This window comes from Chlorocebus sabaeus, chromosome 13 (genome assembly GCF_047675955.1).
Source record: "Chlorocebus sabaeus isolate Y175 chromosome 13, mChlSab1.0.hap1, whole genome shotgun sequence".
NCBI classification, from domain to species: Eukaryota; Metazoa; Chordata; class Mammalia; order Primates; family Cercopithecidae; genus Chlorocebus; species Chlorocebus sabaeus.
The window spans coordinates 87,125,685-87,141,418 of record NC_132916.1 but is presented as its reverse complement, the minus strand read 5'-3'; the positions used below and the strand labels follow the sequence as shown (position 1 = coordinate 87,141,418).

Genomic DNA, 15,734 nt, shown 5'->3' with positions numbered 1-15,734 from the left:
TAAAAGGACAGAGAAGGACATTATATAATGAAAAAAGGATTTGTCCAACAGGAAAATATCACAATCCTATATATGCGCCTAACCCTGGAGCTCCAAAATTTGTAAAACAATTATACTAGAGACCTAAGAAATTAAATACACAGCAACAAAAGAATAGTGGGGGACTTCAATACTCCAGTGACAGCACTAGACAGGTCATCAAGACAAAAGTCAACAAAGAAAGAATAGACCTAAACTATACCCTAGAACAAATGGACTTAACAGATATTTAGTCTCAATAAATTTAAGATAATTGAAATTCTATTTAGTGTCCTCTTATATCACAGTGGAATAAAATTGAAAATTAACTCCAAAAGGAACCCTCAAAACTATACAGATACAGGACCGGGCATGGTGGCTCACGCCTGTAATCCCAGTACTTTGGGAGGCCGAGGCGGGTGGATCACCTGAGGTCTGGAGTTCGAGACCAGCCTGGCCAACATGATGAAACCCCACCTCTACTAAAAATACAAAAATTAGCTGGGCGTGGTGGCACATGCCTGTAATCCCAGCTACTCAGGACGCTGAGGCAGGAGAATTGTTTGAACCTGGGAGGCAGGGGTTGCAATGAGCCAAGATTGCACCATTGCACTCTAGACTGGGCGAAAGAGCAAGACTCCATCTCAAAAAAAAAAAACAAATAAATAAAAATAAATAAAATTTAAAAAATTAAAACTATACAAATACATGGAAATTAAAATTTCTGCTCTTGAATAATCTTTGGTCAACAATGAAATAAAGATGGAAATTTAAAAATTTTTTGAACTGAATGATAACAGTGACACAACCTATCAAAACCTCTGAGACACAGCAAAAGCAGTACTAAGAGGAAAGTTGATAGCATTAAATACCTACATTGCCAGGCATGGTGCACTGCTCATGCCTGTAATCCTAGCACTTTGGGAGGCCAAGGCGGGCAAATCACAAGGTCAGGAGTTCAAGACTAGCCTGGCTAACATGGTGAAATCCCATCTCTACTAAAAATACAAAAAAATAGCCAGGCGTGGTATCGGGCGCCTGTAATCCTAGCTACTCAGGCAGGAGAATCGCTTGAACCCAGGAGGCAGAGCTTCCAGTGAGCTGCGATCGCACCACTGCACTCCAGCCCAAGCTACAGAGTGAGACTCTATCTCAAAAAAAAAAAAAACCTACACCAAAACATCTGAAAGAGCACAAACAGAATCTAAGGTCACACCTCAAGGAACTAGAAAAACAAGAATAAACTGAACCCAAACGGAGCAGAAGAAAAGAAGTAACAAACATTAGAGCAGAACTAAACTGTAACAAACAAACAAAAAAAAACCAAACATATACAAAAGATTAATGAAACAAAACACTGGTTCTGGGTGCGGCACAGTGGTTCATGTCTGCAATCCCAGCACTTTGGAAGGCCAAGGCAGGCAGATCATTTGAAGTCAGAAATTTGAGCCTGACCACCATGGTGAAATCCCATCTCTACTAAAAATACAAAAAAATTAGCCAGGCATGGTGGGGGGGGCACCTGTAGTCCCAGCTACTCAGGAGGCTAAGGCAGGAGAATCACTTGAACCTGGGAAGCAGAGGTTGCAGTGAGCCAAGATGTCATCACTGCACAAAGCGAGACTGTCTCAGAAAAAAAAAAAACAAAAAACTGGTTCTTTCAAAATATAAACACAATTGATAGACCATTAGCAAGATAAACCAAGAAAAGAAGATTCAAGTAAGTTCAATGAGAAACAGAACAGGACATATTACAACCGATACCACAAAAATATAAAAGATCATTCAATACTATGAACACTTTATATGCACAAACTAGAAAATCTAGAGGAGATGGATAAATTCCTGGAAATATACAACCCCCCTGATTAAATCAGGAAGAAATAGAAACTCTGAACAGACTAATAACAAGTAGCGAAACTGAAACAGTAATAAAAAAAACTGCCAATGAAAAAAGTCCAAGAAAACAAAAATTAATTAAATTAAATTTAAATTTAAAAATTTTAAGTCCAGGAACAGATGGATTCACAGCTGAATTCTACCAGACAGTCAAAGAATTGCTACCAATCTTACTGAAACTATTCCAAAAGACGGAGAAAGGGAATCCTCCCTAAATCATTCTATGAAGCCGGTATCACCCTAATATACCAAAAGCAGGAAAGGATATAATAAAGAAAACTAGAGACCAACATCCCTGATGAACATAGATGCAAAAATCCTCAACAAAATGCCAGCTAACTGAATCCAAAAGCATATCAAAAAGGTAATACACCATGACCAAGTGAGTTTCATACCAGAGATGCAGAGATGGTTTACCATACACAAGTCAATAACCATTGGCTGGGCATGGTGGCTCACTCCTGTAATCCCAGCACTTCGGGAGGCCGAGGTGGGTGAATCATTTGAGGTCAGGAGTTTAAGACCAGCCTGGCCAACATGGTGAAACCCTGCTTCTATTAAAAATACAAAAATTAGCCAGACGTGGTGGCAAGTAGTCCCAGATACTCAGGAGGCTGAGGCAAGAGAATCGCTTGAACCCAGGAGGCGGAGGTTGCAATGAGCTGAGATGCTGCCACCACACTCCAGACTGGGTGACAGAGCAAGACTCTTGTCTCAAAAATAAACAAATAAAATAAAAATAAATGTGATACATCACATGAACAGAATTAAAAATAAAAATCACATGATCTATCTCAATAGATACAGAAAAAATATTTGACAAAATCCTGCATCGCTTCATTAATAAAACCTTCAGTAAAACTGGCACAGAAGGGACATACCTCAAAGTAATAAAGCCATACCTCAAGGTAATAAAAGCCATCTAGGACAAACCCATGACCAACACTATACTGAATGGGGAAAAGTTTAAAGCATTCCCCCTGAGAACTGCAACAAGACAAGGATGGTACTTTCACCACTTCTGTTGAACATAGTACTGAAAGTCCTCATCAGAGCAATGAGAAAGAAATAAAAGGCATCCAAATTGGTAAAGTGGAAGTCACATTGTCAGCCTTCACTGATGATATGATTGTATACATAGGAAACCCTAGAAACTCATCCAAAAAGCTCCTAAATCTGATAAATGAATTCTTTAAAGTTTCAGGACACAAAATCAACCTACATAAATCAGTAGCACTGCTATGCACCAACAGTGGCCAAGCTGAGAATCAAATCAAGAACTCAATCCCTTTTACAACAGTTGCAAAAAAAAAAATAATAGAATACTTAGGAATATACCTAACCAAGGAGGTTCTGAAAGATCTCTACAAGGAAAACTACAAAACACTACTGAAAGAAATCACAGATGACACAAACAAATGGAAACACATCCCATGCTCATGCATGGGTATAATCAATACCGTGAAAATGAACATACTGCCAAAAGCAATCTATAGATTCAATGCAATTCCCATCAAAGTACCATCGTCATTCTTCACAGAACCAGAAAAAGCAATCCTAAAATTCATATTGAACCCAAAAAGAGCCCAAATAGCCAAAGTAAACAAACCAAAAAGAACAAATGTGGAGGCATCACATTACCCAACTTCAAATTATACTACAAGACTACAGTAACCAAAACAGCATGGTACTGGTATAAAAATAGGCACACAGACCCATGGAACAGAATAGAGAACCCAGAAAGAAAGCCAAACATTTACAGCCAACTGATCTTCAACAAAGCAAACAAAAATATAAAGTGGGGAAAGGACACCCTATTCAACAAATGGTCCTGGGATAACTAACAAGCTATGTGTAGAAGAATGAAACTGGATCCTCATCTCTCACCTTATACAAAATCAACTGGAGATGGATCAACTCAAACCTAAGGAAGATCTGAAACCATAAAAATTCTAGAAGATAACATCAGAAAAAACTCTTCTAGACATTGACTTAGGCAGAGTTCATGACCAAGAACCCAAAAGCAAATGCAACAAAAACAAAAATAAATAGATAGGACCTAATTAAACTAAAAAGCTTCTGCACAGCAAAAGAAATAATCAGCAGAGTAAACAGACAACCCCCAGAGTGGGAAAAAATCTTTGCAAACTATGCATCTGACAAAGAACTAATATCCAGAATCTACAAGGAACTCAAACAAATGAGTAAGAAAAAAATAAATAATCCCATCAAAAAGTGGGCAAAGGACATGAACAGACAAAAGAAGATAAACAGTTGGCCAACAAACATATGAAAAATGTTCAACATCACTACTAGGGAAATGCAAATTAAAACTACAGTGAGATACCACCTTACTCCTGCAAGAATGACCATTTTTCAGTCTATTATCAAATATCAAAAAATAACAGATGTTGGCATGAATGACTGCTGGTGGGAATGTAAATTAGTACAACCACTATGGAAAACAGTGTGGCGATTCCTTGAAGAACTAGAAGAACTATCATTTGATCCAGCAATCCCACTGCTGGGTATCTGCCTAGAGGAAAATAAGTCATTATCTGAAAAAGCCACTTGCACAGGCATGTTTACAGGAGCACAATTTGCAATTGCAAAAATGTGGAACCAGCCTAAATGCCCAACAACCAATGAGTGGATAAAGAAAATGTGGTATGTATATATACCATGGAATACTACTCAGCCATAAAAAGGAATGAAATAATGGCATTCACGGCAATCTAGGTGGAGTTGGACTCCATTATTCTTTTTTTTTTTTTTTTTTTTTTTTTTTTTTGAGACGGAGTCTGGCTCTGTCGCCCAGGCTGGAGTGCAGTGGCCGGATCTCAGCTCACTGCAAGCTCCGCCTCCCGGGTTTACGCCATTCTCCTGCCTCAGCCTCCGGAGTATCTGGGACTACAGGCGCCCGCCACCTCGCCCGGCTAGTTTTTTGTATTTTTAGTAGAGACGGGGTTTCACCGTGTTCGCCAGGATGGTCTCGATCTCCTGACCTCGTGATCCGCCCGTCTCGGCCTCCCAAAGTGCTGGGATTACAGGCTTGAGCCACCGCGCCCGGCTGGACTCCATTATTCTAAGTGAAGTAACTCAGGAATGGAAACCCAAATATCCTGTGTTCTCACTTGTAAGCGGGAGCTGCACTATGAGGATGCAAAGATGTAACAATGATATAATGAACTTTGGGGACTCAGGGTGAAGTGTGGGAGGGAGGTGAGGGATAAAAGACTACTAAAGTGTATACTCCTTGGGTGACAGGTGCACCAAAATCTCAGAAATCACCACTGAAGAACTTATCCATGTAACCAAGAACCAGCTGTTCCCCAAAAACTACTGAAATAAAATTAAAATGTTCTTAAAAAATATCTTTACTAAAGATCTCTATTTGAGCAATCAGGATCTTAGTATCTCCTCCAACCTGCTTCTCTCTCCATAAGCCCTAATAATATCAACTATCTCACTGCATAAGCCAGACATTTCAGACTAAATTTTGACCCTCTTTCCCTCATTCTAAATACATTAAGTTCCATCCATTTTCCCTTCTTAATATCTCTCAAATTAGCCTTCTACTCTTCATGTCTCACTTCTAAACCATCACTACTGTCTTTCACCTGGGCTACAAGTTCCTAATTAGTCTATTTCCATTCCTCTCTCCATAAATTCATTAAACACAGAAAAGTCAAAGTAAGCTTTTAACCTGGATTCAAATAATCTCATCTTGATGCTGAAAAAAACTGCAATTGTATGCCAGTGAAAATTTAAAGCATATGAATATTAAGATACCTTATCACACCCTACTTGCCTGTATGATCAGGCTATTCTCCAACCTCATAACCTCACATCTTCCAGAACAAAAACACTTTTTCAGTCTATTATCTCTCCCATCATCATCCTACATCATCCTATCCTAACAGAAACTTTCCAACACACCCTGCCAACTATTTATCTAGAAAACTTCTATTTACTCAAGATAATTCATGTACGACCTCCTCTGGGAAGTCTCACCTGATCTCCTTCCTTCCCATCTCTTCTTCCTCAACCTCAGAGAATTAGGTGTATTACCTCTGATTCCCATCATATACTACAATAGTCTCTGCTACATTTTTTACAACAGAACTGTGCTTAAAATGGATGGTTTGCTACTCCCATGAGACTATGCTTTTTAAGGGTAATATATCTTAGCCATCTCCCTAGCACCCAGGACTAGCACAAAGTAGACATTTAAATATCTGCTAAATAAAATGACTTCAAAATCACCATCACTATCACCATCACACTATCCCTAGTACCTGGGACCACAAGTATGTGCCAATGCACCTGGCTGTGTCTCATATTTACATTCCCACAGTTCCTAGTAAGCTCTTTACATAGCAGGTATGAATGATATACCTTTAAGAAACTAGGGAGGGCTGGGTGCGGTAGCTCATGCCTGTAATGTCAACACTTTGGGAGGCCGAGGCAGGCGGATCACCTGAGGTCAGCAATTGGAGACCAGCGTGGCCAACATGGTGAAACCCCATCTCGACTAAAAATACAAAAATTAGCTGGGCACGGTGGTGCACAGCTGTAGTCCCAGCTACTCAGGAGACTGAGGCAGAAGAATAGCCTGAACCCGGGAGGAAAAGGTTGCAATGAACCAAGATCTCGCCACTGCACTCCAGCCTGGGTGACAGAGCAAGACCCTGTCTCAAAAAAAAGAAAAAAAAGGAAAAAGGAAAAGAAATTATAAGTTTGTTTTCTTCCAAGTATTCACCTGAAATCTATTAACTTAGAAGGAGGAAAAAACAGTTCTTCAGAAAATAAAGCTTGGCCCTGTCTCCAAGAGCTCTCTCTCATTGCAAGTCTGGTTTCATTAGAGAAGGTGACTTCACAGGAAAACATATTATATGTAGTTAGTACCATTTTCTTTCTGATTCAGGAAAATTATGAACTTCTGGTACTAGTAAAGTGAATCCTAATATTTGCAACATATAAGTTTGAACCGCCATAACATTTTCCTCAATATGCAAAATATCAAAGAAATTACTGTGATGGTTAATACTGAGTGTCAACTTGATTGGATTGAAGGATGCAAAGTATTGATCTTGGGTGTAGGGGGCGTTGCCAAAGGAGATTAACATTTGAGTCAGTGGGCTGGGAAAGGCAAACCCACCCTTAATCTGGGTGGGCACCATCTAATCAGCTGTCAGCACAGCTAGAATATAAAGCAGGCAGAAAAATGTGAAAAGACTTGACTGGCCTAGCCTCCCAGCCTACATCTTTGTCCTGTACAGGATGCTTCCTGCCCTCAAACACTGGATTCCAAGTTCTTCAGTTTTGGGACTCAGACTGGCTCTCCTTGCTCCTCAGTTTGCTGACAACCTATTGTGGGACCTTGTGATTGTGTGAGTTAATAGTTAATAAATTCCCCTTTATGTGTGTGTGTGTGTATATATATCCTATTAGTTCTGTCCCTGTAGAGAACCCTTACTAATAAATTACACGATTAAGTACAAATTACTTTTTTTTGAGATGGAGTCTCACTCTGTCACCCAGGCTGGAGTGCAGTGGTGCAGTCTCGGCTCACTGTAACCACCGCCTCCCGGGTTCAAGTGATTCCCCTGCCTCAGTCTCCCGAGTAGCTGGGATTACAGGCACACACCACCACGCCATCATAGCTTTTTGGCTATTCATATATCTTATTTTGTGAAGTGTCCAAATTTTTTGCGAGTTTTTAAGTCCTTTGAATTTATTCTGTATAATACATTGATGGTGGGACTATCAAGTGTTACCGCTTTGGAAAAGAGGTTGGCAGTTTCTTAAAATTCTTAAAACATACACCTATTATATGATGCAGCCATTCCTCTCCTAGAGATTTACATAAAAGGAATGAAAATATATGTCCATACAAAGAATTGTACATAAATGTTCACAGCAGGTTTATTTGTAATAGCTAAGAACTGGAAACAACCCAAATGACAATCAATAGATGAAGAGGTAAACAAATTGTGGTATACTCAGAACAATGGACTACCACACTGCAATAAAAAAGGAATAAACTATTGATACGTGCATAATCTGGATGAGTATCAAAATAATTATGCTTAGTGAAAACAGCCACACACACTTCCTTCCACCCCAAGCAGAGTACTCACTGTATGTTTCCAATTATTTAAAAATTTCTAGAAAATGCAAACTATAATTACAGAAAGCAGATCAGCAGTTGCCAGGCGAAGAAGAGATTTAAAAAGGGACAGGAGGAAACTTTGAGGGGTGATGGTTTCATGGTTGTTTCCTCGGAAAGAGATGTATTTGTGTATATATAGTCAAAATTTATCAAACTGTACACTTTAAAGCCTATTGTATTCAAGCTCAATAAAGCTGAAAAAAACTACAAGAAAAATGATTTAAAGAAACAAAAACCAGGCCAAGCGGGGTGGCTCTCGCCTATAATCCCAACACTTTGGGAGGCCGAAGTGAGAGCATCGCTTGAGTCCACGAGTTCAAGACCAGCCTAGGCAACATAGTGAAACCCCTGTCTCCACAAAAAAATAAACAAAAAAATTATGGCTGGGCGCGCTGGCTCACGGCTGTAATCCCAGCACTTTGGGAACCCGAGGCGGGCGGATCACTTGAGGACAGGAGTTGGAGACCGGCCTGGCCAACATGGTGAAACCCTGTCTCTACTAAAAACACAAAAATTAGCCAGGTATTGTGGCACGCACCTGTAATCCCACCTACTTGGAAGGCTGAGGCAGGGAGCCGAGATCACGCCACTGCACTCCAGCCCGGGCGGCAGAGACTATGTCTCAAATATATATATTATAAATGTGTATACATATATTAAATAAACAAAAAAAGTAGCCGGGTGCGATGGCAGGAGCCTGTAGTCCCGGCTACTTGGGAGGCTGAGGTGGGAGGATCGCCAGCCTCAGCGAGAGACCCTGTTTCACAAAAAAAAATAAAAACAAAAAACTAACAAAAACACCCTCCAGATTCCCAGTCTCAATGTGACCCCATTTCACCGCTGGGAACCGCCCCTTCCCTCCTTATCCTCCTCCATCTCAAGACTGACACTTATCCCTTCTTTCGAGGGGAAGGTTGAACCCTAAAAGGTTCACAAACTACTAAGACTCAAAGTACCCCCACTGTATTCCTGGATCCTCACCTCCTGCCACCAACCTCCTGTCTACCTTCACATTCGCACAGTTAGCCTTGCAGGAATAGTGACAAGTGCCCCCCATCCGCCGACCATCCCCTCCCGTTCATGTTCCCAAACATTCGTCCACGAAGCGTAATCAGACGGAGCATATCCCACTCCTGAAATACCACTAACGGGCACAGAACCACCAAAAGCTGAGCTCTTCAGTCGGCCCACCCCCGGGCACGCTGGAGTGTGGGGATTCGAATACCCCCCAGTCCAGGTTACCTGCCACCGGCTGGCCGCGCCGGGGACAGTTCAGCCACCGCGGCGGGATCTTGTTGTGAGCCATGTCTCGGGGGCTGCGCAGAGCTGCCCTCCCTCACCAACGTTCGCCGCGCCTTTGCAGCCGCCTCCCCGTGGTCCGGTGCGCACCGGGGTCCGAGACACCCGAATCGCAGCAGTAATCCGAATTCCAGCCGCTCAAATCCGGGTAACGTCAGGGGCAGCGCGCCACTTTCATTCAGGATCAACTCCACCGCTCCAGGAGAACCCACAATGCACTGCAACTTCCGCCCCCGAAGGCCCCGCCCCCTTCTTTCCGAGGTCAGAGGGAAAGAAGAGGAAGCTCTGCGGAAGGATAGCAAAGAGTTAAGGCGGCGACGAATGGGAGGAGCGGGCCGTCTCTCGCCCCGCTCGGCCCCGCCCCTCCCGGTCGCGCTCCCCGGACGCGCACTTGCGCTCCTGGTTTGTATTTGCATATGTGCAATTGCCTTTGTACCGAACTCCGCAGGACGAAGCGTGTATTTTTTTCCAATCTAGACAACCTAGAGAAACCCAAAAAAGAGGGAAGCCAAGCCCCTTTCCATGCGTTGATTGCCCGTCACTTCCATTAAGGCATCTGTTTTACTGATGAAGGAGGCCTTCTGAGCATTACCACAGCGCAAGCTTGGCGTCCCAGCTGGATCTAGGTTTGATTTGGTATTAGGGAAAGTTATTCAAGGGAATAAGTCTTAGGAGAATTCTAAGGGCGTGAGATTGGAGTACCAGAAATGGGGAATTTTTCTTACGGTGAGTACTTACGAGGATCTATGAAGCGTCTGAAATTAATTCCAGAACACTTAGAGTTTTGTTTGTACATTTCTTTATCAAAGTTTCAAAGCATACTGGGGAGTTTGAGAAGGTCCATGTCTCCAAAAAAGTTACTAATTAATGTGTATAATTGACAAAGGCAGGAGTTGCTCAGTGGAGAACCTTTTCGTGGCGGTGTTCTCTGCCTACCAAATAAACAGTCCCTTTTATTTTCCCTTCGAGTTAAACAGAGGTGCTTGGAAGCATTTTATGAATGCCGTCCTTTAACGAGCCTTTCCTTTGTTACCAGATTAAATTAAAGTGTTAAATATAAAGCTGGATGATGGCAAATCAATTATAAAGTAGTTTGGCTTTAAACACCAATGCTGTATTGGAACTGCAAGACCATAAGGCTGCAGAGAATACATTTTTAAAGCTTCGGTGGGGAACTTTCTGGGAAACTCAACCCCTTGAATGCCTGGACCCCCTCAGTAAGAGTCCCATCAGTAGAGACAGTCTGACAGCCATCTCTCTGAGGCAGCCTGAGTTAGGTCACACTTCTGGTCTGTCCTGCTGTTGCGTCTGCTCAGAACTGTTAGTGAAAGTGTCAACTCCTCCCCTGACAGAACAAGATAATACCCAGTTTGCTTTAAGGCCATCAGTCTACCCAAATAATCTCCTATTAATTCCCTTTTCTGCTGATAGAGTGTGTACCATGCCCAAAATGGTAAAAAAATGAAACCTTCCATCCCCAGCCCCCTCCAAGGATGGGAAAGGTGAGCCTGATCCTGGAAGAGTATCTTACCTTCCCCTTCTGGGGATGACTCCCCTTGGAGACTCCCCTTCCCACACACACTGTATCTACCCAGTAGCTCAGTTCTAGGCACACAGAGGCTTCATACCACGGGTGAGCAACTATTATTGGCTGTAAGGCAGCAATGTGCACTGGATTTTTACTCAGCTATCCAGTTATGCCCTCTCCATACTCAGTGCCACAGAATTGGGAGGACCCTGGGGCTACCTTTTGCCCACAATAGAGAGTAGAATAAGAGAGTGGCATCCTGATGAGTAGGCAGTTTCTCTCTGCCTGTCAGGAATGCCTTGCCTGATGTGTGTTTCTGCCATATTGCTCCTAGGCCCAAGTCTCTTTCTTCTCTGTGAGAAGAAAAATAGACACAGATAGACCAATGTGATTCCTCCCCCGCTTCCTGGAACCCCTGACTCACACTCCCAGATATGTCTTCGTCTCCTCTTTATCAGATGTAGATTCTCGTCGTTGGTGAATCTTTCATCAAACATCCATTTTGCCCCTAAGGAAGAGTGTATACATGTAAAAAATAAGATTGAACGTTCTCTTTTGGCAAAAGAGAGAGATCTTACCTGTCTTCCCTTTTCCTAGGACATTTCCTTGAGAAAAACTTGTATTTATTAATCCTTCCTCTTCACTTTGCTATGTAGATAAATCTTTTGTTTTTGCAGACAGGGTCTCACTGTCTCACCCAGGCTGGAGTGCAGTGGGCATGATCCAGGCAGCCTCAACCCCTCAAGCTCAAGCAGTCCTCTCGCCTCAGCCCCCAAGGAGCTGGGACTACAGGTGCAGGCCGCCACACCCCACTAACTTTTTTATACTTTTTTCATCTCGAATTCCTGGGCTCAAGCAGTCCTCCAACGTCAGCCTGCCAAAGTGCTGGTAAGACAGCCAGGTGGGAAGGGTTCCCTGGCAGAATCTCCTACTGACCTGTGCACTGGGAGGAATGCGCACTGGGGTGGAACCTTGGGAAATTTGTGCTATTCACAGTGGGGAGGAACCTGGCCCCTCCTTTTCCTGGTGGAACCTGGGATTCAGTCTCCCAGGCAGGAAGCACTCTGGCTTTGGAGAGAGTCTCTGTTTCCCCTTTTTTCTTTTTGCCCAATAAATTCCCTTCTCACCCTTCAAGGCATCTGCAAGCCTAGTATTTCGTGGCCATGTTGCAAGGACCCAGCTCTTTGCTGAACTAAGGAGAAAGTCCTACAACAGCTTTGGCACCCAATGTGGGGCTTGAGAAGTGGTGAGTGACATGGGGACTCAAAACTTCTCACTGTCATTTCTAAGCCCTTTCATGCATGGACTTCTGAGGGAAGGGAAACCGTGCCCCCACCCCCAACGCTCCCCGGGGTCAGGGGCCTTTCCATGGCCTTTGCCTTCGTTTTTTGGGAAGGAAGGCAAGTCGTGGCTCCAAGCTCCCTCTCTCCTCCCAGCTGGAGCTGGAGAATGCCACATGTCCACAGCACCTTCCCCTTCCCAGGCCAAGGCTCAACTCCCTCGGACAGTAATGAAGCTAATCTCCCTGGTAGAGGAACCATTTGTATAAGAATAAAAGGTTCTTCCCCCAGGCATCCTTTTTTCTTCACCCCATCAGCAGTTAATTTTTAAACCAGATTTTTTTTCTTTTTCCTTAGGCTAGGAATGATAAGGATCCCTGTTTATATTCTCTGTAAAGTTTGGTTGTGAAAAATGATCTTGTTAGGACTGGTTTTCTTCTGCCTGTGTAGCTATATATGTGTTGTATACATGATGTGTATACAAAGAGCTCAAAGGCCTGTCACGGTGGCTCACAGCTGTAATCCTGGCACATTGGAAATAAGGTCTAGGGAACTCCAGATCACTGACAGTAGGTGGGATAGAAACATGGGTAAAATCAGATAATTCCTATTTTCTAGGCCCTCCCTGCTTCATGAGTGCAAGCCGCTTTGGCACCCACAGCAGCACCTGACAAGGTTGCTGGGACTCGGGATGCAAACACAGAAGAGGAAAAGAGAACATTCTTTCCTCTCTCCCTCACATACCTGGGGTATCTGCTAGGAAGAGAAGGGAACCAGGGATTCCTGCTCTCCTTCTTTCAGATGGGTAGCCATTCATCTTCAGTCTGTACCTCTTTCAAATGCATCTGAACCCCTGAGATTGGGCTCAGGGGAAGGGAACACAGAAGCCCAACATGCTGGCAAAAGGGTCAAGTTTACTACCAGTAGGGCTTGTGGCCTCCCTCTCCCCATGCACCTGGTAAAAGGCCTTGGGATTTTTGAGCTGCCCTTATCCCTCCCCTTGTTTCATTTTAATACATGTTTTCTAATAACCCGATTTGTCTCTTCTTGCCTTGGAGCCATCACATTCCAAACAATCACGCAACTAGAGTTTCTGATGATGGCCTCTTCTGCTGGGAACACTTAAATAGGCGTCTGAGGGAGTTCTAACTGCTGTTTCCCCAAACAGCACCCCCCATCAGCCGGAAGCAGTTAAGATCAGTCATTGTCTTTATCTTTATCCTAATGGCAGTTAAATGGACTTCTTTAGAGCACGGACCCCTAAACACCTGCTAAATGGCAGCTCCCTCCCACTCATTCTGGAGTGTCATCTCCAGAGGCTGCTCAGCTTCTTTCTAGGAGGTACAGATACTCTTCTGGGCAGGCGGGTGTTCCCTGGTCCCTGTTCCTCACCCCAGCCCAAGAAAGGGGACCAGGGAACACCCACCCCTTCTCAGAGCACAGGTAGCTCCTCCCTGGCAATGTACAACCAAGTGTAAAGGGGTCCCTAGAGAAACTCCAGCCGGCCTGGGCACTGGGAGAAGTGCGCACTGGGGTGGAGCCTCGGGAAGTTTGCACCATTTGCAGGGGGGAAGAGCCTGGCCCCTCCTCTTCCTGAGTGGAACCTGGGATTCAATCTGTGAGCCAGGAAGCACACTTGCAGGACTCTGGCTTTGCAGAGAGTGCCCATTTCCCATTTTTTCCTTTTTGCCCAATAAATATCATTATTCTCACTCTTCAAAATGTCTGTGAGCCTAATATTTCATAGCCATGTGACAAGGACCCAGCTCTTTGCTGAACCAAGAAGAAAGTCATACAACACTGGGATTACAGGTGTGAGCCACAGCACCCAGCTGATCTGCAGATAAATCTTTTCAAAAGCAAAATGAGTCTCTTGCCTGCCTTATAGCCCTTACAACAATAAGTGTTTTTTTAGGGTCTGGGAAGTATGTCTTGGTTTATCTTATTTTATTTTATTTTATTTTATTTTATATTTTATTTTATTTTATTTTATATTTTATTTTATATTTTATTTTATTTATTTTATTTTATTTTATTTTATTTTATTTTTTTATTTTATTTTATTTTACAAATAGCATCTCACTATGCCAGGCTGGTCTTGAACTCCTGAGCTCAAGAGATCCTCCCACCTCCACTGTCTCTTTGAAATGTAAACATTAAGTAAGATAGTGCCCCTATCTTCCTGTCACCTTGATAGTTTAGCCTAAGGCTCTTTGTTCTTAGTTTCTACCTGTTTGTGTTAGGAGTGAGTTTTGGTTTTCTTTCAAATAAGAGCAGTTAACTAACACAGATGGCCACTGCCAATAACCAAGTGAACCTAGGATGAACCTTGAGTATATAACAAATGATACCACCAAGTCGTCCTCTATAAGGACAAGTTATTGTTTATCTTGAGAACAGGTATATAAAGGATTGTATGTACTTGGATATATAAAAGCGTGAGATTTCTTTCTGTCTCTGCAATCTCCTTAATGGATAGCTTGTGTTGTACATCTCAGTCTGGTTTAATCCCTACTCAATAATAAAACTCTTCTTTTCCTATATTTATGAAGAGAATTTTCTGGGTTGAGAGGAGGTTTTATTGCTAACTTTTTCCCCAACAAGTGTTTATGCCTTACTCAACTATTAAAGGCTATTACAGAAATGTACCCCCTCTGAGACTGAGCAGTGTTGCTTTTTTGACCGATCCTCATCTTCTCTACTAGGCAGGGACTGAGCTGGTGTCATATGTGCCTAGCTCCCTTCTCATACTGGTGACCCACCACCTCCGCCTCCTACCAGTACTGTACCAGCTTCAGTGGACGGGAGAAGTTCAGAAGGAGATCAAACTGGGTTAAATTTGGAGCTGAGGAAGAACACTACAGTCCCATCTCACATAGAGGTCAGGTTCTAAATTCAGGGTTTTGGACAAAAGAAAAACTCAAAATTACCCTCGATTGTTTTTTCATTTGAATACCACTTGAAGTCATTAGCATTTAGGGCCCTGTCATATAAAAAATAGCAATCTTTAAACAATAGAATCACACTTTTCATAGCCTGATGCTCCTCTCCAAAAGGTCTCAGTTCACATCTTACTTCAGGGTACAGGTCCAGGGAGCAAAACAACAAGCAGCCTCTCTCTCTCGTATGCCCACACTTGTACAGGTAAATTCACAGGAATTAAATATGGATGTGATGTTACTTCGTTGTTGTCAAATGATACCTGCCAACAGAAGATACCAGAAGACTTACTATGAGGCTTCTTACTTGCATAAGATCCTCTCAAGGACAAATTAGGTATCTGTAATTTTATATCATTGAAAAGGATAATTTTAAAGAGATATGCTCCCCTCTTACCACCCCCTTCCCCCCCCCCCCACCAAGTTGTTTAAGTTCAAAACTCTTATGTGTTGAATTGTCCACCACTAAAAATATGTTGAAGTCCTTGGCTGCGTGGAGTGGCTTATGCCTGTAATCCCAGCACTTTGGGAGGCAGAGGTGGGCAGATTGCTTGAGCTCAGGAGCTTCAGACCAGCCTGGGCAACATGGCAAAATC

General features: G+C 42.9%; 1 protein-coding gene and 1 long non-coding RNA gene across 5 annotated transcripts in view; one reads left to right on the top strand and one right to left on the bottom strand.

The window, feature by feature from the left end:
• Positions 1-9,613, bottom strand: part of RNGTT (RNA guanylyltransferase and 5'-phosphatase) — a 338,317-nt gene extending 328,704 nt beyond the window's left edge. For both annotated transcript variants that reach the window (XM_008006573.3, XM_008006574.3), the window contains exon 1: positions 9,335-9,613. In XM_008006573.3, the coding sequence (XP_008004764.1) occupies positions 9,335-9,398 (64 nt within the window). In that variant the 5' untranslated portion in view covers positions 9,399-9,613. The remainder of the gene's footprint in view (positions 1-9,334) is intronic.
• A 118-nt stretch (positions 9,614-9,731) lies between these two features.
• Positions 9,732-15,734, top strand: part of LOC140713186 (uncharacterized) — a 31,472-nt gene continuing 25,469 nt past the window's right edge. For all 3 annotated transcript variants that reach the window (XR_012095077.1, XR_012095076.1, XR_012095075.1), the window contains exon 1: positions 9,732-10,117. This is a non-coding gene — a long non-coding RNA (uncharacterized lncRNA). The remainder of the gene's footprint in view (positions 10,118-15,734) is intronic.